Raw genomic sequence first — 26,285 nt, forward strand, 5'->3', positions numbered from 1 at the left:
AGCTTACTCTTATAGTCTAAAGTCAGACCTTTATGTCACTTTCCACCAAGCGACTCCGTCGATTGAACCACAAACACAGCACATCTGGTCTCCTCATGATGTCATGCTCTCCTGTCCTCGTCTAAGTCAAGATAACATTTTGGCAGAACAAACGATAGATGTACGGGAAATGTTTTGTATATAATTCCAATTCGTGTGGAGCGCCTTTATTACTTTCTAGGAACTGTTAACCTCCCAGGCTTCGGAAGACATATTATGCTGTGTTCAACGTTATACCAAATTTGCTGAGTTCATCATAACACGTTATATAATTTTCTTGAACACAGCTCCTCATATATTTATTGTCCATAAAAGTATATATGTCTTGTAAAAAAAAAAAAAAAACTATAAATTTTCCCTGAACGTTTTTGCTGCCGGTTTACACTCGGTACTACGGTAAAAGATGGGCGCTGCATCCACGAGCTGCCAGAGAAGCATGTTGGGATAACTCAGTGTGTTGCTAGTGAGTGTGTGTGTGTGTTCTGTTTAACGGTGTCTTCAACGTGTACAGTGACAGCCAGTGGAGTGATTCAAACAGCCCGTTCCCACCGCAGGCATTGGAATAAAGGAAGTTAAAGGTAACGGTGGTACGGTAATCTGTCAGCTAGGCTAGCACTGCCACTGTTGCTACGTTAGCCTCGTGTTAGCTTAACAGGCTAGTAGCGAGCTAACCTTAAAACGAAAGCTCACCGGCAAATATGGTCACTTCATATGTCACCGCTTGATTTGCTTTGATTGTTTTGAGTGTACTGTTTAATTCGGCATGCATGACGACCAATATTAACTCAATTTAACTCTATTTTCCCTCACTGAAGTAACGCTAGCTCTATCAGATTTTAAGTAAATAACATTTAACGTTGGTAAATATCTTTTTTTAACGTGCTTGTAGTCAGAAGGTGTATGCCGAACGTAATAACGATCCCTTATATGTGGTGAAACGGATAAAGCAGTGTTTTGAATGATGCACACGTCTGTCAGCAAGGAAACACTTTTAAAATGTTTAGATTTTAGATATCAGTAATAATGTGTTTCTAAACGGACGGAAGTGGTTGCGAGCTCATGTTAAGCCAGATTAAAGACACTTAATGTAACTTGCTACGGTCAGAAACGAGTCGTTATATTTGTACACAAGCTATGTTTACACTGGCACACGTGGGCTGCTGCTGCTGTAGGAGACGTGACCAACAACAGCAGTTACTAGAAACAACCACAAGGTGGCACGCTAGAGTCAGGCAGACTGCTGTGGAATGCAATCCCATATACACTGTAACTGGAGCTTGATATTCTCCCTGTCACTGATGCTTACAGGTGTGTATCACAATCGGTAGTCACAATGATAACTCCTGCGTTCGACCTGAGCCAAGATCCAGAGTTCCTGATCCTCAGCATCCGCGTGCCGTACACCAGAACATCAGAGTTTGATCTTTACATCGAGGGAACAGATTTCAAGTTCTTTGCCAAGCCCTACTTTCTCAGGTGAGTTAAACAACCCACAATGGCAATAGAACATTGCCAGGATCAAACCAATCGGCCGTGTGTCGATGTCTTATGTGTGACAGTAACAGTCTGGGTCTGTGTGTTGTTTTCAGGTTGTCTCTTCCTGGTAGAATCGTGGAGGATGGGAGAGAAAAGGCCAAGTTTGACATTGATAAAGGTACGTTATTATATTATGGTATTTCAGCAAAGGCACAGACAGCTGTTTCATTAAACATTTGAAGCATGGATTCAGCATGCACGCAACCCAGAACACACTCCAAACTCACCTTTTTCTATTTTGATCAAATATGATTCAATTAATTTGCTGTGGTCAAAATGATGCGATTGGATTGTCTGTCACCCACCGCGATGTAGAATGTCAGCGCCGTGTGTTTTTTGTCGACACAGTGACTCAAGACACCAGTAAAAGGACTGCTGCTGTTTGTCAGAATGTGCTGACCTTTCTTTTAACGAAGGAAAAGCAGCTCTTTCTTCTTGTCTTCTAAGTTGAAGAAATGCTATCTCAACATGTATAGCTGCATCTCATTCCAGTCATCTGTATGCTGAAGGAAAATACAGTGCAACCTTTTATTGGATAGTTTCACAGTGACGATGGAGACGAGAAAGAGAGACGTGGGAGTCCCTGGCTGGGACTGAGCCGAGGACGTGTGTGTCTTTAACTAAACCATCCTAAGTCTGTCTTAAGTCCACCAGGAGGCCTCAAACTGGTAGCTCGACTGTGATTCTTGTCTTTCTTCAGTCACCTGTTATAATAAACAAATGTACGGTTCAGTAAACATCTTGCGTGAACTCGGAGGGATGTGAGTGACTGTGGTCTGCAACTGGGATGTGTCAGGTGGTGAGCTGCCGACGTGTACACACTTGGTGTGACTTGGTCCCTGTAAAACGTACATTTGCATGATATTGTTGACCAGTCATGCTCTCATAAGACACACTGGAAACATGGTTCTGGTTGCAGACAGTGATTGATCCCCGGGGGTCGTCTAGTTTCTTCTTCAGTCAATAAGCCGGAGTAAATTAACCGACTGATCGTTGTTATTTCATCCCATTTAAAGGGCCAGCGGAGCCATCTGTAATGTCACCATGATTACAGCTCGCAGGCCGCCTGCTGTGTCTCTTGTCACAGTGACAGGGGGGGGGGGGGGGGGGGGTTCACGTCAGGGTTTTTCTTTTATATACAACGATCACATGATCCGTCACCATGAGGCCGACGTTCACTCGTGTCTCCGCACTGCTGTGTGTCACCGCGCTCCCGCTTTCTGCTGCTCATAATCTCCTCTAATGAAGTCGTCTTTATGGGGACATCTGCCTTATTTGTGGACTCTGACACCTCGTCGGCAGTCTGTCAGCGTGGCCCCGGTTAACGCGCTGTTTAAATAAGCCTGTAACATCTGCTGTTAAAGCTGCACTAATGAGCGTCCTTGTTTAGACTTATAATGAGCAATGAGCGTTAAGATGCCTCTTTTCAGACTTCTGCAAGGCCAGCAACTCCAGCAATTAGTCAGCTCCCATCGTTAAGCACATCTAAGCGTTAACACTTTTTGAAGAGGTCTTCAGGCGGCCATCACTTTTTCTCTGCGGTCTGGCCAAATGGGTGTAATTCATCAATGATGTGTTTGTTTAGTTTTAATAATAGTTTGTAAAGAAACAACTTAATTCTGAAGCATTGCGCACACAGGTGGCCAATTTACCGGTAATGTGCTATCGTTTGTTATAAGGAGGTCGTTTGAATTTAAAATGTTTGACTGTACAGAAAGCGATCAATCTCAGTCTATTTTTCCTGTTGGATCTAAATGAGTTGTCTGTCGAGTGCGTTGTGTTTTTTGAGTCCTCTTCCGCCGACGTTGTGAGTCGTCATGTCGTATCTGACGTATCGCATGTCACTTTATGATCAACATTCAGTCATTTCTTCCTCCAGCAAGTATCATTGATGTATTAAAGGGAAACTTTCCCTTTCATCTCGCTGCAGGTCTCGTCACTCTTCGGGTCCCAAAGGAAACATCTGGAGAGCACTTTGAGGGGCTCCAGATGCTGACGAGTCTCCTCGCCCCAAAAGGCTCCCGTTCAGCCAAACCCCTGATAGAGGACCTGAGCGCAGGTAAGCCACGTCTACGCATCCGTTTCATTCGATTCACAGTTAAATTCATCGAGAACCAACCGCAGCTTCTTTACATTTCAAAGGAGGCGGCGAAGGCGCGGAAGATGAAGACGAGGAGGACTTTGACTGGCAGGTTGAGCAGGAGGTGTACAAAGAGAGCTCTGAGGAGGAGCTGGGAGCCCTGCAGAAATACGGCTTCGGCAACCAGAGGTGTGGAGTGTTTGCAAGATTACAGGTGAGGTCAGACGCACTTGTTGTTCTAAGTATCCGACACCGTTATGGAAAGAAGTTTCCCTTTAAAACGACATTGCAATGTTTTAAATGTTGGCACTGTCCCGACAGGAGGAACTGAGCGATGTGACCGATGTCAAGAACCCAGAGGGGACGACAGCAGCGGAGAGGAGGCAGGGACGGCTCCACGCAGAGGCATCTGCTTTCTCTCCTGACCATTACCTGTGAGTTTATCGGAGTTAAAAACCTCTGACACCCCTCGCCCTCGCCCTGTGCGGTCCGCTAACATGGATGTGTCATTTCAGGGCTGATTTGTTTGAGGATGATGAGATAAAGGGGCTGCTGAAGTTTAGGCCATGGTGGGAGAAGCCGAGTCCTTCGACGGAGCAGGAGGAAGAGGAAGCTGGTGAGTTCACGTCCTCCTTTTATAATCTTTTTTTTTTTTTGGTGCAGATCCTTCAATCTGAATTCTGGCGCTAGAGTCAGCAGAATGTGTGTAACATTAATTTGCACTTTTTTCCAGTGAACGGAGAAATTATAGAAGACAAACACATTATTTCCTAAAAGATAGAATTAAAGAAACATTGCACATGTTAATATAAATGTGAATCATTTGAGCTCTTCAAACGATTAAACCAGCAAAGTGGTGACCGAAGACGACCAGAAGGTGGCGCGAAGTTGCAGAAATTGAGAGGGCGACCATGCGTTGTTTTGTTGATGGTATTCCATCAAATAAAAAATACTCTCGTTTACCATTTTCACCATCCCCGGTAGCACCAATCCACAACGTTCACTCGTAGTATATCGTTTCTTGTAACGGTGCATACGCAGAGTTCCACTCGGGAGTCTACTGGCTGCCAGTTATGCCTGCGAGGCGGCGACATTGTTCTCTGACAATGTAGGAATCCCCAAAGGACACACAAGTCTTTCTCACCCCCCCCCCCCCCCCCCTTCTAGAGGGAGGTCGGCTGGAAAGCAACAGAGCCGCACTCCCCCCGCCAAACAGCCTCGGGGCTGCTGAACAGGAAAGACTCTTTCCATTATGAGGAATTGAACTTGGACCGCCTCTAATCACAGTCTCTCTTCTGCATTTTGACCAATTTAAACAGCTGCGGATTTAGAATGCGGCAACTCAAACTGAAGGCCAATCACTTTAACTTCTCACGTTTAAACGTGCAATCCGCTCCCCATCCATTTCATCATCAACGGCTCATCGCTTGTTGGCCGGAGCCTCCGCGGCTTCGCATCTCCGCTCGGCCTCCTGCGCGGCAGCGATAGCTCGCGAAAGCCTCGGCGCTGCGAGAGACTTGTCTGCTAATTCCAGCACTTCCACTGTTTAAGCAGGCGCGTGTGGCTCTCAGCCACGGCTAATGTGCGGTGCGCGGGGCTTGTTGTGCTCCTGCGAGAGGATTTAGATTACACAGATAGCATCATCGCAGGAGGGAGTGCGCTGCCGGTGGCGGTTTCTTTTTTTTTTTTTTTTTTTCACCAGCGCGAGGGGTCGCCCCGGTCGCTGATGAGCAGCCATCAGGCAGCGATGCAAAGGCCATTAGCCGCAGCCCAGAGTTGAGCCTCTGTAGAACATTCCGGCTCCCTGCAGCCCCCGCCGGCTCGTTCGGCATTTTGAGACTGAGTGCCTCAGTCGGGAGCCCGGGCGTAGATAAATGGGCCAAATTAAACTTAATGGCTTGATTGACAGCCCCAATAGCATTAGCCTCAGCTGAGTGTGAAGAATGGCATCAGTCAGGCTGTTTAGGCCGTCAACGCTGGAGAGCGCGCTCGTGATTTTTAACTGTTTGTCGTATATTTAAAAATGGCGACTACGACTCCTACGCGCGGGTCTGTGGACCCCGGCCGTCGCTCCTGCTACGTCTGATATATATGTCACCTGACAGATGGATGTGGATACAAGTGCTAATGAAGTAGAAGCCGCTCCACTGTGTGCTGTCCAGTGTCGGGGGGGTCAGGACCCTGACAGGCCACAGCTGTTTACTGGAGGCCTGTGTTCCCACACTGGTCCGGGCTAGCTGGTCTCTCCCTACCTGCTGCACTTTTTACACTCCACACAGTTGCACAAATGCCTCCTTTCTTCTTTATTTGATACTTAACATGATCACAGCGGGTCGGCGTTAACCGTACCTGCCGTCCAAGGCAACGTGTCGACCTCTCGCATTTGTGGGGGAAATTCTGGAAGCGCTTTCCAACCCTCAGCGGTGTATTTACTCCACGCCATCATGCGCTGTGTGCTAATACCCGACGGAACCGACGGGCTCCGCAGCGGAGACGAATGGAGGGGTGAAACTACCCGGTCTGCCAACCTCCCATCAGCAGTGTGAATGCGAGGTTAATGGAAAAATGCATCGTAGTCGTGAGTCCAACTCGCAACCGTTGCCGTTTTAAATGTTGCATTTGGTCATTTTTTTATATTTTGAACACTTGTTCTTCAGACCAGACGGCGCTTATATCCACTAACAATCTCCTGGATTATTTTTGTGTGACTGCTGAGCCATGCAAAACACTTCGCCGCGTTGTACAAACAAATGCTAGATTCATCTTTGCTCTTATATTTTGTACATCGTGGCTATTTGCTCACATATCCGTTCGCCCGTGGCACAGGCAGTGTGTTGAATCTCCTCTCAACGTGTGTGCTCGCCGCTGTGTTTGAAGAACAGGGTGTGCAGACGCCGGTTGCACGTGCAGGTGTGTGTGTGTTCTGCTCGTCCGCCGCTCTCCCGCTGCAGCTGCGCTGCCGAGGGACTCGGGTAGCGCCTGCAGGGAGCTGAAAACCTGACGTAATGCAGCAGGAATCTCCGTCCCAGCAGAGCCGAGCTCCCACTGCAACCAGAGGGATCGTTCTGAAGCGCCGTGTGCATGTGTGTGTGTATATATATATATATATCGTGTGTGTGTGTGTTTGTGCATGTGCTCTAGCCAATACACAGCATCTCAGCTTGCACATCTCAGAGCAGGGACTCTCCTCTCCTCATGCAGAGAGAGAGCGATTGCTTTCAGCTGTTTTATAAGCTGCTGGGAGAAAAGGGAAGAAAAGCAGTTGAGTTACAGCACGTTCCTGCTTGCATTCAGCGCGCCTCTCAATACTGAGCCACGCAGATAGCTTAAATGGGATTGAAGTCTGTTTGTGTCACCCCATTAGGCTCGCCACAGATCCCCCCCCCCCCCCCCCATTAGGCAGATGTCTCTTTCAAAAGGCAACGGTTAGTGAATTTTGCAGCGAGCAGGGGAAGCTGCGTTTTTTAGGGATTCTCATGCGATTGAACTTATACATGTTTAGGGCGATCGGCCGTCAAACGCGCCCAAATGGGATTGGCTTTACTAATGTTCTTAGTTTCATGTAATTAATGGCCTAATTTTCCTTCCGCTGCTCATCGACTCCGGTTATGTTGCGCCTCAACGAGGCACTTTGCCCCCAACTGCTCCAGCACAGCGGTTCCAAGTGGATGTGAATTTGTAAAACAGTGTGAACCTCCAGCAGAAGTTACTGGAAAACACTTTTTTAATAACATAGTTTACATCGGTCCACATCAGAGTCCTCAGCCTGACGGCTGCTGGGGAGGCACAGCAGGAACATGCGTTTCATGCAGCTGTTTTGGTTGCATTGACCCGGCGGTTAGAATTTGTTCCTGGACGTTTAGGAACGTCGACCTGTTGAAAGCCGCTCTGATGGAGCCTCCATCCCGCCAGTGGGATTAAACCGTCTGCCCTCCGCTTTGTTCACACCCATGTTTGTGCCGCACAGCTGGACCGTAAGCTGCCACATCAGAGTGAAAATCAGCAGCTGGACAGCTGATCCGGTTATATTACCATAACGATGGCATTTCAAGGTTGGACCGCGTCGATGACACGTACGCGGTGACGTTAATGAGATCCGGAGACGCCGTCTATTGCTGTTTTCTGTCACTGCGGCGCAATTCTGAACCAGGACTTTTTTTCTTCGCCCACGACATGATTCTTTTGCCGCTCTGCGTCTCAAATATAACAGACTCTTGGTGACATGAAATCAAACTTCGTATCTCCCTCACTCCCCGCGCAGCCGCGTCGTTCACCGACGATGAGAAGGAGCAGCTGAGGAAATTCACCAACCGCTCGTACCTGCTGGACAAGACGTCCCGGCGCCAAGTGTGGCTCGGCCTCGTGGACGTCCTGCTGGCTTACTGCTACGAAGCGCGCTCCACGGAGGGAGAGCACAACGTGAGTGTGTGTGTGTGTGTGTGTGTGAGAGAAGAAGCGATTCCTCCGGAGCAGCACTTAGCCTTGGGTGACAAAGCCCTCGATCCTCAAATCCTTTAGAACCCCTTCCATTTGAGTCAGAGCCTTAAGAGATTACCAGCCGATCCGAGGGCTCAGCCCAGGCCTCTTTGTGTCAGTCCTCTGAGGTAGCCGCTGCAAGGCAAGGTGAGCGGGGCTGATTTCATTGTCAGAGACGGTTCATGTAGTGCGTGTGATCAGGAAGTACCCGCGATGTTTGATACAGCAGAATGTCGAATTAATACATTTCATTTCCATTCGCAGTATTCTGATACAGAGATAGAGTCAAGAACAAGCCCCCCCCCCCCCCCCCCCCCAGTGTATTTGAAATAGCTTACAGCCTGCTCTTTACTGTGAACATGCTTTTGTCCGAGCAGAATTAATTGTACTGTGCGTCTCCGGTCTTTTATTGTTCTGGTGATAAGTGGTCCTCTTCGTCCCCCGCAGGTTGAATCTCCGTGGACTATCAGAAAACTCAGCGGGACTCTCTGCTGGCTGGAGGTGAGCGGGGGAAAAAAGGACCAAATAAAGTTCTGTTTCATTCCCATTGTTTCAACGAAGACACATGCTTATTTGTCAGGAAGGAGGAGGAGGGGGGGAGGGAGGGGAGGGGCAATATAGAGACAGTTCAGGGCATGATTTCCATTGAAGTGTATCCTAATCAGCACAAGGCAAAAGGTTTGTGGGCAGTTGAGACGTTTGCCCGGTATCTCAATGGTGGCATTCTCAATGAAGCAGTTCTTGAAGTCGGCTTCATGTTGGCAAGGAACTGGTTGTGAAACGAGGTAAGAAAAAATAACAAAATAAAACACTTCGACCTTATTTTGCCATTATTTCCAACAGTTATTTCAGCCGTCAGCTTTGTAACAACAATGAGCCTCATGCAGGAAGGGATCGAACACATTTCCTCTTGTTTTCCTTCCGATCCACAATCATGTCTTATTTTGTTGGTGCCCATTGGTTTCTGGGATTCTCTAGTTTTCTAGTTGTTGCTCTTCTCTTAGGGAAGAGAACATGTTAGGAGCAGTTGTTAATATCATAATCTAATTTAGATTATTACATTAGTTAATTGTAACTGTTGGATGATTCCAATACCTACGTTACCTACGCTACTGAGAAACAACCTGCCACACTGTGATTCTTTGAATTAGCAAGAATGTCGGACCTCTCTTTGTCTTTTTATCCTCTCGTTGTTCTCAGACGTGCGGTTGCCTCCTCGTGGCTCCGCAGCTTCATGTCCTGACTGGCTGTGTTATAAAACGATTCGAGAGACTCTGGAGGTGAACGTTGATGTTTTAATGCGTCTGTGTGACTTTCACACACGCACATATTTCACTCTGTGTAACTATGCTGACTGCTGCCTCAGTGCTTGTTGACACATGAGAGACTGCTATTTGCTCTGAAGTTAACGGTCCAGGTGGAGCACTTATCCGCGTCACCAACACGGACCTTCAGTGGGATCTTCAGGGAGTTTGTTTTAATGGTCGGATTGGTTCCTGTACAACGGCAGTAAGAGGTGTTCCCAATTCAAACCGCAAATGGCAGCGTGTGCGCTCACGACCTGCCACCAGACAGTCACTTGAGCGCGCGTGACTGACGTTAGAAATAGGAGTTTCGACATCTTAGCCCATGTGAACGAGAGCAGGACGACGTGATTTGTGTCCCACGAGATGGTTTCCTAGAGGTTCGCGTTCCACATTGACGTGCCAAAGCAGCAGGGAATATTTAAATCTCTGCCTCCTCCCGGGGCTGATGATGGCTGCATCTAGCGCCGGTGGTTGATGGGATGCGTTGTTTTGACAGACGAATGACTCTGTTTGTATTCGAGTGTTTTTCCTGCTCCCTGTTATCGCTTGTTTTAGTATTTCTGTTTCGTCAAACGCACAACTCGGGTGTTAATGTGTGTTCATTCTTCAGTGTGAACATGAGATGAGTTTGGGTTCTTGGTCATACTTTACTGGACTAGGAGACTTCTTCCTTTCATTTGCTGTGATACTGAGCAACGATTGTGATGAGATGGTTTTGCTAGATTCGTGTCACAGAAAAAGTGGAAACGGCCATTATCAACACTCCACGGGTGTCGGACACGCAGTTCTTGTTTTTTCCCGTTCCGCATTCCCATTTCTTCTTTAAACGATACCGTCAGCTGGACATGGACACCTCCAGATAATATACAGATCATACAGGTTTAATGTTATGGCCACCAGTTTGAATCATTTCATTTTCGTTTGTCATGTTTTGGCATGGTGGACATGTCTAAATACTACAATACCCATGAGCCTCGGTTACCGTTGCAATGGAAAAGATGTGATGAATCTTTCGATTTTTGAATCGACTGTCCTTCTACAAATGTTGCGCTTTGGAGCTCACGCTGCACTACAGATGTGTGATCAAATCATTGTAATTATAAACGAGCCACCGAGGCTGCCCGGAGGGACTTTGGTTGCCTGGACTTTGACCACAGTTTGAGTGTTTTGTAGTTCCCACCGCCGCGGTGCCAGTGCAGTTAAGAACTCTCCACCTGCCTGGCAGCCCTTTACTGCTCGTCAGTCAGCAGAGCTGTCGGCTCCCATTGACAGTCCCGACTCGCTCTCCTCCACCTCCTCCTCCTCCTCCCTTCAACTCGTGCTGCACAATAGATTCCTCTCCGCCTTTGCCTGCCTGTCTGTCTGCGTGTCACCTCTGAAATCTCTCTTTTTCTTTTTTTCTCTCACTGTCTATCTCTCTTCCCTTGTGCCTAACATTCGCCTCCCCGCTACACAACTCCGCCTCCCTCCTCCCTCCATCTGCTGCGGTGTTTACTTGTCCTCGGCCGACTGCGCTGGTGCGACTGTGAGCGGCTCCCCAGCAGCAGCCGCAGACCTTATTTACACTCGTGCCGAACAAGCCCGAGGGAGAGCATGATCCCGGGTGACACGCACTCGCGAGCTCGCAACACATCCCTAACAAGCCACGAAGACGAGAAAGAAAGAGAGAGAGAGGAGCACGAGATAACAATCTCTGGGAGTGAAGGCAGTGATTGGAGAGATGCAGCAATTAACGGGCCCGGCGCTGCAGAGGTGTTTAAGATCTGCGAGCCACTATTTCTCCAGGAGTTGTTCGGGAGCAATTAGCGCACCGGCGGCTGCAATGCACACCAAACGGGAGCCGGTCTTTAAAACAAACCCAAATAAAAAGGAGAGGAAGGAAAATATTCTTGGGCTCGAAATATATGGCCGAATCACAAACCTTTACTGTCGGCTGCATCTCCACTTCCTCCTCTTACTGAATAGAAACGTGGTCCGTGCTTGTGCTGGATGGCCGTCTTGAGTTTCATGTTCTCTGTTCTGCAGACGTACAGCTCCCTGCAGGACGTCCTGGTGTCTTTTGGTCGGAGGGTTTTGTGCTACCCACTCTACAGACACTTCGCAATGGCATCGGCGGCTGTTCGTGACACAACTAAGATTTTGCAGTCAGGTGAGTCGCCAAGAAGGACCCCCCCATACACACACATACACACAAGCCTTTTTTTTCTCCATTTTCATGTTTTTATGTGCATTTTGCAGTGTTGCATTAGAAAGGCGGAATGGAAACTGCTCAAGGTCTTTACGATCGCTTGAGGTGGTTTTTGCCTTTTCTGAGAAAGTTGATGTGCTAAATGGCTTATGGAAACTTCTTTGTGACGCTTGTGACGTAGCGAACATTTAACTCACACGACTGATCTGGTGTCTCTACTTCTCAGATCGTCCCACGACTATAAAATAGAAGCTGACAAGAATTAACAATTAAAACGTGCCCAATTGAAACAAATCCTCAAAGATATCTTTCCATTTTTCTTTCGTTGATGGTCAAACTGACTTGTTTTGTTTCCAGGCGGCGTCTTCCGTTTCTGCCAAGTAGAGCCGAAGTCTTAAAATGTGCATTCTCTCTACTCACCAGCAGGGGGCGACGCCAAAAGGAGTCTGATTGTATAGAAGTCTATGAGAAAATTACTCTACTTCTCACTTGATTTGTTACCTCCGTAAACATTGTAAACAAGAGTTTATGGTCTCAATCACTAGTTTCAAGTCTTCTTCAATACAGCAAGATGTTTATTTAGTAAATCATGGTCCATAATAATTGATAGCTACCGCTATCAGAGCCGTATCCGGCGTCTCCACATCACTTCTCTGCATTCCAAATATGGTAACTTCCGTTCATTGGTTGCGGGAAAAAAACTAAGATGACGACGGCGAAATCGCTAAACCCGAGGCTTCAAAGGTGACTGACCAAACTACACTGTAGCAGAGTTTATTCGCTCCAAACGAGTTGGTAAAAACGCGCCTTATTTTCATTCTTTGTTCTTAAAATCAGCGCTACTGTGCGGGTAAGCTGCTAGAAAGACTTCTTGACCCTTTCGCCGCATGCTTTCGGGGCACATTGTCAGAAGCAGCCTTCTCGACGGACAGAGTTTTGGAGAAAGTGGTTCCTGAGCCAATGTGTGTGCTTTTGAAAGTAATATTCCCCCAGCTAAACAGGAGAGCTGCCCCACTCCCACCACCTCGGGGAGCGGGATGTGGATTAGTGGAGAACTCAAATCCCAGAGTAATCTTTAAATCAAAAAGCCCCCACGGACAGATGAAACGCCGCGGTGTAAACACACTCGGGGTGTGCGAGGGCGAAGATTATCCCGCTTGTGATGATTTTAACGCTGGTAAATGACAGCAAATTAAAGGCCTTTTAATCTCCAGATTAGCATTTCCGCGCCTCATTAAGTCGGAAGATGAGTTGATCAAGAGAGCCGGGGAAACGGCAGCTGGAGTCACTCTTCCCCCTCACCTTCTCGCTCTTACCTCGGAAACACTTTTCCTGCCATGTCGTCGGCTTTGTTCATTTCTGTAAATTTATTAAGGCGGGGGAAAAAAACACATTATTTTACTGTTGTGTTTCGCTCGCGACTCATAACCTTCATTATTCGCGAGCATTAGGGGAGTCTGAGTAACGGGGCTTTTCCTTAATGAACTGTAGCACGACAGTAATTCGGCCCGGCGTGTGTCTGAGGCTGTGCTTCCTCCCGGCATTGCTTTACACACTTAATTAATTCGTCAGGATAAAGCAAATGGAAACGCACGCTCCAGTTTTCGAGACACTTCATTTAAGTGGCCGTGAAGGCAAACATTCATAGGTATTAGCAAAACAAACCCATTAACGGCAGCGCACGGGTTGAGGCCTTTCGAGGGAATCTTATCCGGTGGGGGTAAATATTTGAACAGCCCCTCAGGAAGCAGGTGGAGGAGCTCCTTGAGAATACTCTCCACGCTTCCGAAGTCGTTGACTAAAGAGCTACTGGTACAAAAGAGCGGGGGGGTGGGGGGGGGTCATGATAGCGCTGATAAGACCATCCACCATCCATCCACCACCACGCGTCTCTGCCTCCATTCATTGAGGCACCGTCTGCGCTGGTCACGGAATTCTGAGGGGGCGGGGGGATGTTTTGGGAATTTGATCAAATTGTAGGTAAAAAAAAAAGCACTGTGACCTGGTTATGGAAAGTGGAGGGAGAGTGATGAAATTCTACAAGCAGAGAAGGGTGTGAACACACTTTAGGGGTACAGGCGGGATGAGATGCATGGGATGTGTGTGCGCCGGAGGGGAAAAAAGGAAAAGACTTGACGAAAGGGAAGGTTTGACTGAAGGGAGCCGATATTAAATGCTACAATATGTGCATTGATTTTAAACTAGACTGTTGAACTCGATTGTGATGTCAGTGCAGTCGGCAGTTTTTGGAATCTGCATTTTTGTCCAGAAGACACAGCCGGCTTTGTTTTTGTTCCACTTCACACCCGCCTCTGCATCCATACAAGGCTGCTCGCTTGGCAGCCATGAAGGATTTACTGTTGTATACATTTGGATTTTCCCCCACTCGTCGGATAACCTGCTCGTACCTAATTAAGACACCGTGCCTTCTTCTTCTTTAGCATCTTCACCAAGAACATCAGTGTTGGACTGAGAGCGAACCTTTCCTCTGACTTCCTACAAACTACTCGTGAGTCTTCCCTCTGAGAAACGAGTCAAACGTTGGAAGCGAGTGTGTATGTTTTGCCCTCGCGTGAGCCAAGAGCTTGAGTTCCCCTGCATGCGATCCCATTCTTAAATGAGAGCCAAATGTTTGCTTAAGGCTTTCGTCGCCGGGAGTGCGCAGTTTATTTTGATACGTCTGGAATGTCTCTGGACAATGCCAACCGGCTCGGCGGAGGTGCAGGGGAGCGTTTTCTCCCTCGGTGGACCGCCGGCCACATCGCGAGGCTATTTATACGCCTGATTGGAGGGAGAAGTGCTGTGGCTGGTTTGTCTTGTCGTACGCTGCGGGGGAGGGGCAGCAATCTGCAAGAATAACAAATGGAGATTCCGTGTGCTGCCTTTGTGGTGTTGAAAGCTAAAACGGCCACATGACGGTGCAGGTGTCGAGTCGACCATGAGCCGCGTCGTGTGCGCTTAAACCTCTTTGGTTACGTCTTGCTCGACATAGACGATGCTGTAAAGTGAGGATCAGCTCAGGACTATGAAGTCCCCAAAAGCAAATGAATACCCAGAAGAAAACATGATTTCTGTGGTTTTAATTTGATGAGATTTATTTTAAAGGAGACGAAACTATAATCTGTACTGTTTATCTGAGCTGTTAAGGCATCGGTTCACCCACGTCGCCCATATTTACTCAACGGCATGTATGTGAGATCTACTATGCAGAGATTTTAGATTTTACGTGCCACGGTTTTGAGATATCTTAATTTCTGCTGCCTGTTGCATAAAAACCCCACGAATACATCTTCTTTAAACGCGGGACATTTGCATTCAGGCAGGGGGAACAAAGTAATCTCTTAAACTTTTGTTTTTTGTTTCAGCAGAAGCCCAGTCGTGTCTCATTCGTTCTTTATCTGTGTCCATATTTCCTACCGCACATCAATAACGAGAGAAGTGGCAGAGTTGAATTTACTCAAGTCGTTCAAACGCTTAAGCGGCGAGTCAGAGTGGGTGGCAGATCCATACTATAGACTCGTCAGGATATGTTGTACGCCCCCGAGGGCTTCAAGCTGTGTAGTTAAGTGGCCTTATATATTGATGCTGCATCGGCACACTTGAATGGCTGTCAAGTGGGGAAAAAACATCATCAAACGCATTCAGCGCTATTGCTGGCAGATCAAAGCAAACACATTTTTGACAGAAAGTCTGAGCAGAGCCACCAGTAAATTGACAGGTTTGAAACGCCCAAAATAGAGTTTGTCTTCTTCGGCTCCTTTGTCTCGAGACGAACCTCGTCTTGCTCTTCATAAACCGCACGGATCAAATTACTCCGCCGCTCGGCCGGGTTTCCCCTTCTGATCCTCTACCTCGGCTTCAGATGCACGCTGCCAGCAGCTGGAGTGCATTGTCACCCTTAATACCGAGCGCGAGTGACACTGTTTTTCCATTTGCCTGCCGTGTTCCTGTGCCCAGGGAGAGCCGGTGTCCTCAGATGCCTGCTGGATATTCACAGAGTGTTCCGAGAGAACGACCCGGCCTACATACTGAACGATCTGTACATCACAGACTACTGCGTCTGGATCCAGAGAGTCAAGTGAGTGCACCGACACACACACACACACCTCACAGACCTTCATCTTCAGAGAGTTACCTGCCCCCATGATGCATCAGTGCTTTAGACGAGAGGATTAGATGAGTCATTTGTCACAGCAGGGCGAATTGAATGCCAAGGCGGCGAGACATGCAGCGTCACTGTAGCAACACTCCAAAATCCGCACTTCTCCTCCGAATGACATCGGTTCGACGGCCCTTTCTCTCTCTCTCCTCCATATTTTACAATCGCTAACGCATTTCAAATGTGAGCCCGCGAGCACATCGCTCAGTAATGAGCCCTGTTTTACTCTTGGCCAGGGTTCAGCCAAGTGGTGCGCTCGCCTGGAAAAAGCCCAGTTGAAAAATGTGTGCCTGATGTTGTAGGCTCGGCGCCCAGATGCAGACACGATAAAAGGTCTGCAGGGATTTACTGCCCCCCCCCATCCTCCTCCCCCTCCCCATATATTCATTTCTACATTTTTCCAACTGATGTCTTGAATTGAAAAATGCTTCGGGTGCTGGAATCGTAAACGAGCAACATGTAACTTTCTGCCGCTCTCGATCAAAACGGTAAAACTAAAAGTACGCTGACGCCTTAAAGTAGCGTCGGATCGCAGGACGACTTGTCTCCACCGCCGTTGTTGTTGTTGTCATTGCAGTCGGCTTCTCCCGACAGGATTCCTCCTGTGTTCAACGTTCTCTTCAAACTCGTACTCTTATCGGTTATTTGTGATTATTTTGTGAGAAAAAAAAAGGCAATTAATTAAAGTATTATGTGTTAAACAACTCAATAAACACTGACGGACCTATTAGTCGTTACTGAAATATTTTGACTGTCTTACTTCTGAGGGTTTTATTGCATTTGACACAACGAGAGTTCTCTGCATCTGCTGGAGTAAATTGCAGCCAGACTTTGGATCATTTTGTTCTCTCTGCCATGATGCGTGTCTCACACGCTGTACTGAGCCGGAGTCGGTCTGTGTTTCTGAGTGAATCTCAGAGACACAGATGGGAGGTTTGAGACCGAGATCTCACTCTAAACTTCTAAAGTACCGATAGCGGAAGCGTTAACTCCGGACCTCATCGATACGCCGGGTTTTTACGACTCTACACTCGGTTCCCGTTTAGAACTGAGTTTGTCTACATATATCTAGTCTGTGGACAGTTGAATGTGGAAAAGTTGCTTGTCCTTTAATGGGTGGGGAAGATATCTTTCTGAGAAGACCCCCCGCTCCTCCTCTCTGTTCCTCGGCTGTACTTTGGAACTAAATGTCAGCTTGACCTAACGCCGGCTGCTGCTACGCCCGCCGTCGATCGTTAAATGGATTAGCCCGCGCTCCCGCGGCAGCGACCTGTGATTGAATTGTTACATTTTCTCTTTTCGTTCCTTCTCCTGTCAATAAAGGAAGGAAGGAAGGACGCTTCCCTGTCTTTACATCCTCACATGTAAGCCGGCATGTTGTGTAAAACACATTCGGACGTGGAGAAACCACTTCTGTCTCCAACCACTTGAAAAAGCAACACATTCGGTTCCATCGCGGGTTTTCATGCTCAGACTCGGCAGAAATCCCGCGCAGCCTTCACGAGTGGTTTTCTTCTTTTGTTTTTGGGAGTATTGGGAGTATGATGTTAACAGAGAGCCTGCGAGTCACAATGCAAAGCAGCACCAGAGAGCTGGGCCTGTTTTTCTCTGAGGTTTTGGAGCGATTGTGGGTTTTCTTTCCCCACATACCAACCCTCCGCTGTCGCACGCGCTTGTTTGTTGTGGCGGCCCCCTTTTGTGCCGTCTGACTGGTTTGATGACAGATCGCGTAGGCGTGTCGCCGTCTTCGGCGCGAGATATTCCCCCCCGCGCAGGATTTTGTCACCCTCCGCTAAGTGAGTCGCCTCTGGGAGCCGAGCGGTACGATGAGATGTAATCTATACCCCCCCCCCCCCCCCCCCCCGCCGGTGCAATCCCTGTATCTTATCACTCCGAACAAACGCAGAGGCACCTTCCGCCGTGATCAGCTGGGCATGATGGACGTGCCGATTAACGGATGTTTGTTGGCCGGGTGGATGGGGGGGGGGGGGGTTGATTTATTTGATATACCCTCAATGTCCCACGTGCATTTTCTACTCCTAAAGTTTCTCTGACTGCTGAGACATCGGTCTCAAATTTACAACCTCGTAAAGGCTTCAGTGTGATTTAAGCCTCGGAGCCCCTCCCCCGCTTTACTCTGACTCACGGAGTCAGAGCAGAACCCTGCACATTGAAATCAAGAGCGCGACTTCAAAGAAAAATTGCTCTTTACGTTGTCCTCTTTTTCCCTTTTTGCCGCAGTGGTCACTGTTCCAGAATTTAACACAGATTTTCCTGGTGGAAACTGTTCTAACTTCCCCGTCACTCGCCCATCCAATCCCATTTATTGCCGGCAGATCTTCCAAATGGAGCAGCAGTCGCCAGTCTATTAGTTTCAGCCTGTGCTTTCTGAGGTCCTCGGTGCCGAAGCCCCCCCCGAGCTGCTGGACTGCGAAGACAAAGCAAGTCGCCTCACTTTCTCTCTTCTTCGTCGTCCCTTTACCGGGAAAAAAAAAAAATCTTGGAGTGAGGCCAGCGTAGATTCAAGGCAGCAAGCACACACACACAAAGCTCATACGCCTGGTGTCAAGTTACCGTACCTCCAGTTAAAATCAGAAGGGCTTCGACTTCCGTTTCCAGCGCTGCTTCACTTGGAACCATCCGCCCACCTCTTCATTAATTGGGTCAATTAGATTCCAGCAGGAAAAAAAAAACACGAAAAAAACATGGCAGCATGTAAGCGTTGTGCTCCACGGTTTTGAGGAGGGAGGTGAGGTTCATGTTTCCATATGAAGTCATTGGTAGAAAGGAAAAAAACTGTAATTTTCTTTTTGTGGAGTGAACCTGTGACCTGTCTGTAAGATGTGGGGAATCGGACAATCGCACATCGCTTCGGAGTCCGGAAAATGAACAAGAAATGCTTGAGGCATAAACCGAGCCTCGCACCCGAACACATAGATGGACCGACTCAAATAGTCCCCCCCCCCCCCCTCCAAAAACAATACACAAAACAATGGCTGCTGTTTTCTCTGAAGAAAGGGAGCACGACGGAGAAGAGAATGTATGAATGAAAACAACAAAGGAAGCTGCCAAGGATGAAGTCGCACACCTTCTTCATCCTGAGACCATCCTTTTGATTTCTGGAGGGTGAAGCAGCCGCCCTCCTCCTCCTCCTCCTCCTCCTCCTCCTCCTCCCTCAGCACCGTGTGCATGACGGCCGCTCCCCCGCATCTGGAGCTCCAACAACTGGGAACGTTTCAGGGCAAAGGGTCAATTACGGGGTCAGCATGTAAGCGGTCAGGCGCTTTGAGAGAGCACGTGCCGTTAACCCCCCCCCCCCCTGCATGGCTGGTCAATTCACCTCAGCACACCTCTTTGTGATTGTATTACCCAGACTTTCCCACCGGCTACTTGGAGTAATAGGTGTTTTCACATCACTTGTGCTCGGGGGCTTTCCCCGGAGAATTCAAATTAGACGTTGCGGGCTACTTCTGAAAATGGGGAATTGTCTCCACCAGGCAGTGTCACGCAACTGTCAAACGGCCTTCCTGACGGCTTTGAAAGCGATAATGGAGCCGCTCTATCACATGTCAGCCTCGGCGCTGAAGGAGATCCGAGAGGCCCCCGCTGGGGAGAACAAAGATGCAAATGTCTCCCCGCTAACGGGGATAAGTAGTACAGATTTCCTCCCAGCATGAGGCCACTCCAGCTTTTTTTTGTCTTGAGTACACAGGCTCATCTTAAACACGGACTGCGTTTGCATAATTTCCCCCATCCACGTTGGGAGTGCCCTCTCTAGTTATTACGATCGATCGTGGTGAAGGGATTTCTTCCGTCTGAACGGATGCCGACGAAACAACTGCTGCACACTTCAGCTTTCCTTTCACTTTTAGAGGCTTAAACGAGACGTCAACTGTTGAATGTAAAGCAGACACGCTGAACATTTGTTCATACACTTTCAGGGCTTTAATGTTTGAGGGATTACATGAATCAAAAAGTGAGAGGAGACCGTAGAAGCAGATAATAACGAGCTGAATGCAGTAAAGGTCCAAACGGAGTGAAAGTTTTATCTTGCCAAGCTGCAATGTTAAAAAATACAAAAACACAAAGATAAACTCCAAAGGGCGTTGACTTTTTTTGCAATGCTGAAGATACTCCAGATACAATTTCCTGACTTTCATAACAAAGTTTCAGATTTTCATAACAAATTGACTCATGACTCATCTTACACAAAGGAAATCGAATCAAATGAGACTTTGGGCGACAAGCTAGCCACAGCGCTTATAGAAAACAGCATTTGTGGATCATAGTCGCGAACAGAGCACAACTTTCTTTAAGCGGTTCAATCAAGTGCGGTGCAGTGAGGTTTAAATCAAATGCGAAGGATTTATTTTAAAGCCCTCTTGTAACTGTGCACCACTCAAATATTCCATTTTCCTGGGAAATACGTCACAGTACAGAATCCAAAGACGCTCTAACTTCCATTTAGCTGGCAGTAAAACTGGATCATCAAAGTTATTACAATTCATCCTGAAGGGACCATGAATGTCCGTACAAAGTTTAATGTCCATCCCTCCAATAGATGTCGAGACATTTATTACAGCTGACAGGAATGACGTCCAAAGCATCAACAGATATTTATGACAAATCATTGCTTGTACAGTACAGTGAGTCTTCAACACCGGCGCGTTGAATAAATACATCTGCGTTTCTCATTTCCGCAATCGAAGTGGCATCCAGTTCCTCAGACCCTTCCAGCGTTCAGTCGCAGTGACGGATCACATCTCCCAGCGTCGGCTTTTATCCTTCCCCTCAGCGAGCGGAGGACGCAGAGCCGCGCCGAGGGAATGTGCTGCTCGCATTACACCGATTTATACATCTGAAGACGAGCTTTATCTGCGACGTTTATCTGCGACATCGAGCCCGATGAAAGCAATGTCGGATTGTAATTCAGCGCTGGCTCCTCACACACACACACACATCCCATTCTCATCGAAGGACTTTGGCAGATGGAGGCGTCTTTGTCTCGCCAGAAGTTTTCCAACCTTGAAAAAGCCAGCCCTCCTCAGTTTAATGAAGGCGAGCCACAACAGCGGTGCAGTAATGACTGGATTGTGTACAACATCATCCCCCCCCCCCCCCCCCCCCTCCTGGACAGAGCCTTTGTATCCGCCGCAGGCTGAGCTCCTCCAACCACAGAGCAAAGGAGGGGAGAGAAAACAAGCGCGCCTCCCCAATGCTCACTCAATAATGACTTCCCACGGGGGGAAAGAGAATACAGGGCGGTCTTTGAAGTGGCGGAGCTGCAGGAGGCTCTTCTGCCCCGGCCGCGCTACAGGAAGCTCTCAAGTGGCTTTTATCGAGCCCCGGACCCAAACGGGCTCCACGCAGCCTGCGCACACTCGTCATCATTAGTCGCGGCTGAATTTCTATGTCTCCAGATCCTGTAGTCGGCGTTGGGAAAGGGCCGTTTGTCATTGTTTTAAAGAAAAATGTAATTGTGCCTGTGTTTAGTGGCTTTCACACATGGAGACCACAGCATCCCGAAGAAGGAAAAGCAGCGTTTTTTTTGTTTGTTCACGTCTTCAGACAACTTAACAAGGTGTCCCTGATGTCCTCGTCTTTAATTTGTAATGCACAGATTTGATTTGGAAAGTCTGCCAGTGTGGTGCATTGATGTGCGACTGTATGAATTGGAAAATCGGCTTCCCCTACACAGACAGCATGGTCCAGGGATGGCAGCGTTGGTCGGTCGGTCCACCACTTGTGGTTTGGACTGACACATCTCAACGATTGGATGCATTGCCATGGAATTTGGTACAGATATCCACACTTTGGTGATTACGTAATCATTTCAGCTTGTCCAATGCTTTGGTTTATGACCAAATACCTGGAAAACGACATTCCCATCAGCCTCAGCGGCTCTTTGTGTTTAGCAATAATTAGCTAACGTTTCTATGCTAACACCCTAAAGATGACAGTCTACAGATGGTCGGCTGTACCGACTTGCTGACTGTAGTGTTAAACCCAAAGCAGTGCTGCGGGCTCAGACCCAAATCAGCCCAAATTACCAGTGAACATGACAAACAATCTGAGTCCAGTTTGAGAGCAGGGACTCTGAAGACTTTCTCACTATCACACTGCAGAACTCTTTGAAGTTATCACGGCGGAGGTTATTTTGTCTTTCATCTCAACGATTGCTTCCGTCCTCCGGCCGTGGCCCACTGGTTCCCACTGAAGATGTAAGTCATTAAAAAACAGGTCAAATGTGTATTTTTCTTTCATTGTTAAATAAGGCAAAAATAATGTCGTCCGACAGCTGGGCACTGCAGTGATGATGGAGCATGTCGCTCAGTGCACCAGTGGGGCTCGTTGATTTGATTTTAATAAGAGCCCTATGGCACAGAGGAGCTATTTTAGGCTTTAGCTACACACATAATACTTGTCAGTAGGATCAATAGAATGCATTAAAGGATTAATATGGTAATACAGAATATTACCATATTTAATGCCAGAGGCAATCAAATTCCTCTTCATAATGTACATGCATGTTTTTCTTGCTTTTTAGTGTCTTGTGGGTAATATCGTGCATTTTTTTTCAGCCGCACTCGCAGCTCCACAACTGAAACCACGGCGGGGGGGGGGGGGGGATTTTTTCAAGATTTTTCTTTCTACATTGTGAGCTGGCAGGTTGCCCGAGCATCTTAGCAGGGAAAAATCGACTTTGGCTACTGTTTTCAAAAATCTGCCACGTCGTGACCGAGAAAACTGGCAAAACATTTTTGGATTCAGCGCGCCATGTGAGAAAGGGCATCTCCCTCCTTTCCCACATCCCCCCCCCCCCCCATTATTCCTTTCTCTGTGTACAGAGAAGAGAAAGGTGCTCCACTCTAAGATCTGTTTACATAGTCCCTCCTGAGGTGCTTGGTGAAAACACAGCCCCTCCACGCTGCTTCCATAAACACTCTACCCACCAGAATGGGGAGCTCATTAGGACGGCACGCTAATGAGGAGCCATCCTGGCGCTCAGCAGCGGGTTAATTGGGCCAGAGAGGGCAGCGAAGCCCAGTGTGAAAATGTGAATGGCAAGCGGCGGAGTAGCCCCTCCACACACACACACACACACACACACACACACACACTTTATCCCACCCTGAATGGACATCGTCTGAATCGCAGTGACCCAAAGAGGTCATCTTGTAATCACCATGGCAGTAGGGGCGGTACACACGCCTTAACCGCGCCGGCCGGCGAATGGCAACCACTTTAAGTTTTGGCAGCGTGGCGGGCATTCCCAGCGTGAATAATGTGCAAGCGGGGGCCTCCCAACAATCTGATGGTTCCACACAAATGGGGGGGGCCGTGTAGGAGGGCATCCAACAGCAATAAAACACCTTCGCTCCCTTCAAGGAGCCCCTTGTGTCTTCTGTGGGCACACAGCTATAAAACTGAAGTGAGGGAACGGGGGGGGGGGGGGGGGGGACGTTGTTTAATGCACTGCTTTATGAGCGCATTCTCTCAATCTTAATCTGCGGAGACGTTCAGCGGCGGGGCTGCAGCTCGGAGACGTTCTCTGTCCAGACTTTCATTGACTGCAATCTGTCACCCTGCTTCCATTCTGCAGGATTTATTCTCAAAATGTGACCCGTGTTCATTCGACTGGACCGCGGGAACGTTCCCTGAGGATCGGGAACCTTTTGGGGAACTCGTCTCGCTTCGACCAGGGTCGAAATTAAGTTCCGGGGATGTTTGACCCCCTAAAAAAAGGCCCTGGTCGTGGGGCAGTACTTTCTGAACTTTCAGGGTGGGGTTTGCGAGGATGACCGTGGCTGATCGGTGAAACACACACAGAGCCGCTGCTTCAACACGTGTACCGGTTCATACCAGTTCATGAAGCCAGGAAGATTTGGGGTTCGTTTTAGGACGATGGGAGCGCGTTTCTTTCTGCGATAACACTGAAGGTGATGTCGGGCCTTTGCTGCCGGTCGAGCGGTAGAAGAGAGAGAGAGACAGCTCGGCGCTGCTGTGAGTGACTCAGAATGAAAGAGTTATTCTCTTGAGTGTTTTATGGCGGAATGCGTTCTAAAGCACAAATAAAATACAACCATCAAACACTCAACAGATGGTTTACTTTGGAGACAGACGCTCTTAGTTGAATGTTTCCTCCTCTGCCCTTTCGTTCATTACAACGTGCGTCAGTAAATACTGTACGGCAGTAAATGTCATCGCAAATAATGTATTCATAAATGCAAACGGACCGCGACACCTTCAGCAGCCCTCTTCAGGCTCCAGGTCTGTCGGACCGCCAAGGAAACGTGGACACCGATGGGCTGAAGGAACCTTTTGGAAGTAGTTCCGGGACAAAAATGATCAGGAACGGTTTTAGATCCGTCTACAGCCCGATTGTTGGATAAAATATCCGGTTAAAAAAATCTCCCTCCCGCACCGTTTGCAGCCTCCAACTGTTTGCGTCGCCTCTCAGAACGTGGAGGTGGAAGTGAGAGGGCGGTTGCATGCGCACGACCGGGTGGAGGAGTCTGCCTCTCTCTCTCTCTCTCTCTCGCTCTCTGTAATCCCTCTCTTATCACCTCTCGCAGGGAGAGGAGCAGCAGCAGCAGCGGCGGTGGTGGTGGTGGTGGTGGGGGAGGGGAGGAGAGCACGAGCCCCGCGTATCGCTGCAGCTCATCTCCCTACATTATTAAACATCCATATTTCCATATTTCATTGAGCCCCCCGTGCCTCGGCAAATCGCGGTCTACTTAGCATTCGGATGAGAATGGGATGTGGTTAATGGGTATTAGATTCGTAGATGGTTATCCTGTGGCTATGTCTTTAGTACGCAGAGCCGGTCGATCAGTCAGTCTCTCTCTCTCCTCTCTCTCTGTCTCGGGTACCACTGATGAAGTTGTAGTTTGATGTCTCTTTTATTTTCCCTCTTTGCGCCGTCCTGCGCCAGATTTATTGAGCAAAGCGACGCTATGTTTTCCTCTCCTAACTTTTCTTTTATCCACTCAGGTCTAAGAAGATGTCAGCCTTGGCCGTGACGTTACAAAAAGCCTCCCTGCGGAAAAAAGACCTGGAGCTGGAACTCGAGGAGCTGGAGGAGGCAGCGACAATGGTGGCCGAGGAGGAGGAGGAGGAGGAGGAGGAGGAGGAAGAAGAAGAGGGAGCAGCCTCCGACTGCGCTCCGATATCCCACAGTGACAGCGGCGGAGCTTCCAGTGACAGCAGCAGCAGCAGTGACTCGTCCGACGAGAGCGAGGAATCTGAGGCTGAAGAGCAAAGCTGCACCGAATCAAATGAGGGAGGAGGAGAAGGGAGGGCGTCTAAGGACAACCCTCCACAGCCCCAACCCGTCTCGGCTGCCTCTCCCATCCCCCAGGAGCCCACGAGCACACCCTCCTCAGCCTCACAGGGCTCCAGCCTGCTGATCCAGGAGCTGGGGGAACGGGTGGCGGAGGAGCTGAGGATCTCTCAGGACTCGGGGGCGAACAGCGGCGCGGCGGACGCAACGTCGCGGAGCCGGAGCACCGGCGGGACTTTGTTAGAGCCGAGCCCTCGCAGAAACCCCCTGCTCATCGTCGGAGCGCTGGAGGATCGAGATGAGAGCGATGTTGTGGGAACGGATGGATTTTGAACTGTTGCCTCTGTGTAAGAACATGAGACTGTTTAAACGACTTCATTTCTAACCGGTTTTTAGTGCTTCAACCCTCTGAATGACCTTAATTGTCTGTCAGGAATTGTATTCTCTTACTTTATGAACTTGCTAAGCCTCATTAAAATCCTTGCTTGATATTGATATTGTTTTTTTAATGAGCAAGTGTACGCTTGTCATTTCATTTTAGGATAGAAGAGAGGCAGACTTCTTCTTCTGCCTCATGTGTTTTATCGCTGCTGCAAGCGCCGCGCTCTACAAATAAATGTTCACGCTCTGAACATGCTCGTGTTTGATTGTTTGATCTGATATGAATTATTTTGTCTCCCTTTTTAATGATTGAAAGTAATTCAACAGAGTTCGTGAACTAGACCTCCGCTGCTGGTGTAGGACTTCTCGTGTGTGTGTGTGTGTGTGTGTGTGCGTGTGTGTGTGCGTGTGCGTGTGGTGTAACACATTCAGTCTGTAAATGCATGTTGGCCTCGAATAAACGGGAATGTCATTCCAGGGAGTTGACGAACACGGACGAGGTGGTTTCAGAGCTACTTTTAGGGAGCTTTTCTTTTCCCAATAAATGGAAGGAACAAAAGCTCTACCCGCCCTCCCAAAGCACTGATGGAAGTGGAAAAGACTCTTGTCGGCACGAAACAGGGTCCGCGTGGGGGGTGATCGATGAATCTGGCACGAACGTCTGGAGCGCCGTCAACACGGCTCAATATCCCCCGCGTGGGAGAAAAACAAACAGGGAAGCATATGTCGGGGCAGATAGATGAGGGCCGCCAGCGCAGGAGCCCGTTTGTTTTTGAGAGATAAGAGCCCCCCCGGGGCCCCCCCGAGGGCAGCGAGGACTATCTGACACTGGGCCA

General features: G+C 48.5%; 1 protein-coding gene across 1 annotated transcript; it reads left to right on the forward strand.

Moving 5' to 3' along the window:
• Nucleotides 1-497: 497 nt before the first annotated feature.
• On the forward strand, nt 498-25,686 carry shq1 (SHQ1, H/ACA ribonucleoprotein assembly factor). Its single transcript, XM_079266346.1, has 12 exons — nt 498-617; nt 1,348-1,515; nt 1,629-1,693; nt 3,506-3,634; nt 3,718-3,869; nt 3,977-4,089; nt 4,171-4,271; nt 7,917-8,074; nt 8,579-8,632; nt 11,464-11,587; nt 15,584-15,704; nt 24,780-25,686. Exons 2-12 carry the CDS (start codon nt 1,373-1,375, stop codon nt 25,399-25,401), a joined length of 1,782 nt encoding a protein of 593 aa, XP_079122472.1. The 5' UTR covers nt 498-617; nt 1,348-1,372; the 3' UTR covers nt 25,402-25,686.
• Nucleotides 25,687-26,285: the final 599 nt, after the last annotated feature.

The sequence above is a fragment of the Melanostigma gelatinosum genome (assembly GCF_949748355.1).
Source record: "Melanostigma gelatinosum genome assembly, chromosome: 3".
In the NCBI taxonomy this organism is placed as follows: domain Eukaryota; kingdom Metazoa; phylum Chordata; class Actinopteri; order Perciformes; family Zoarcidae; genus Melanostigma; species Melanostigma gelatinosum.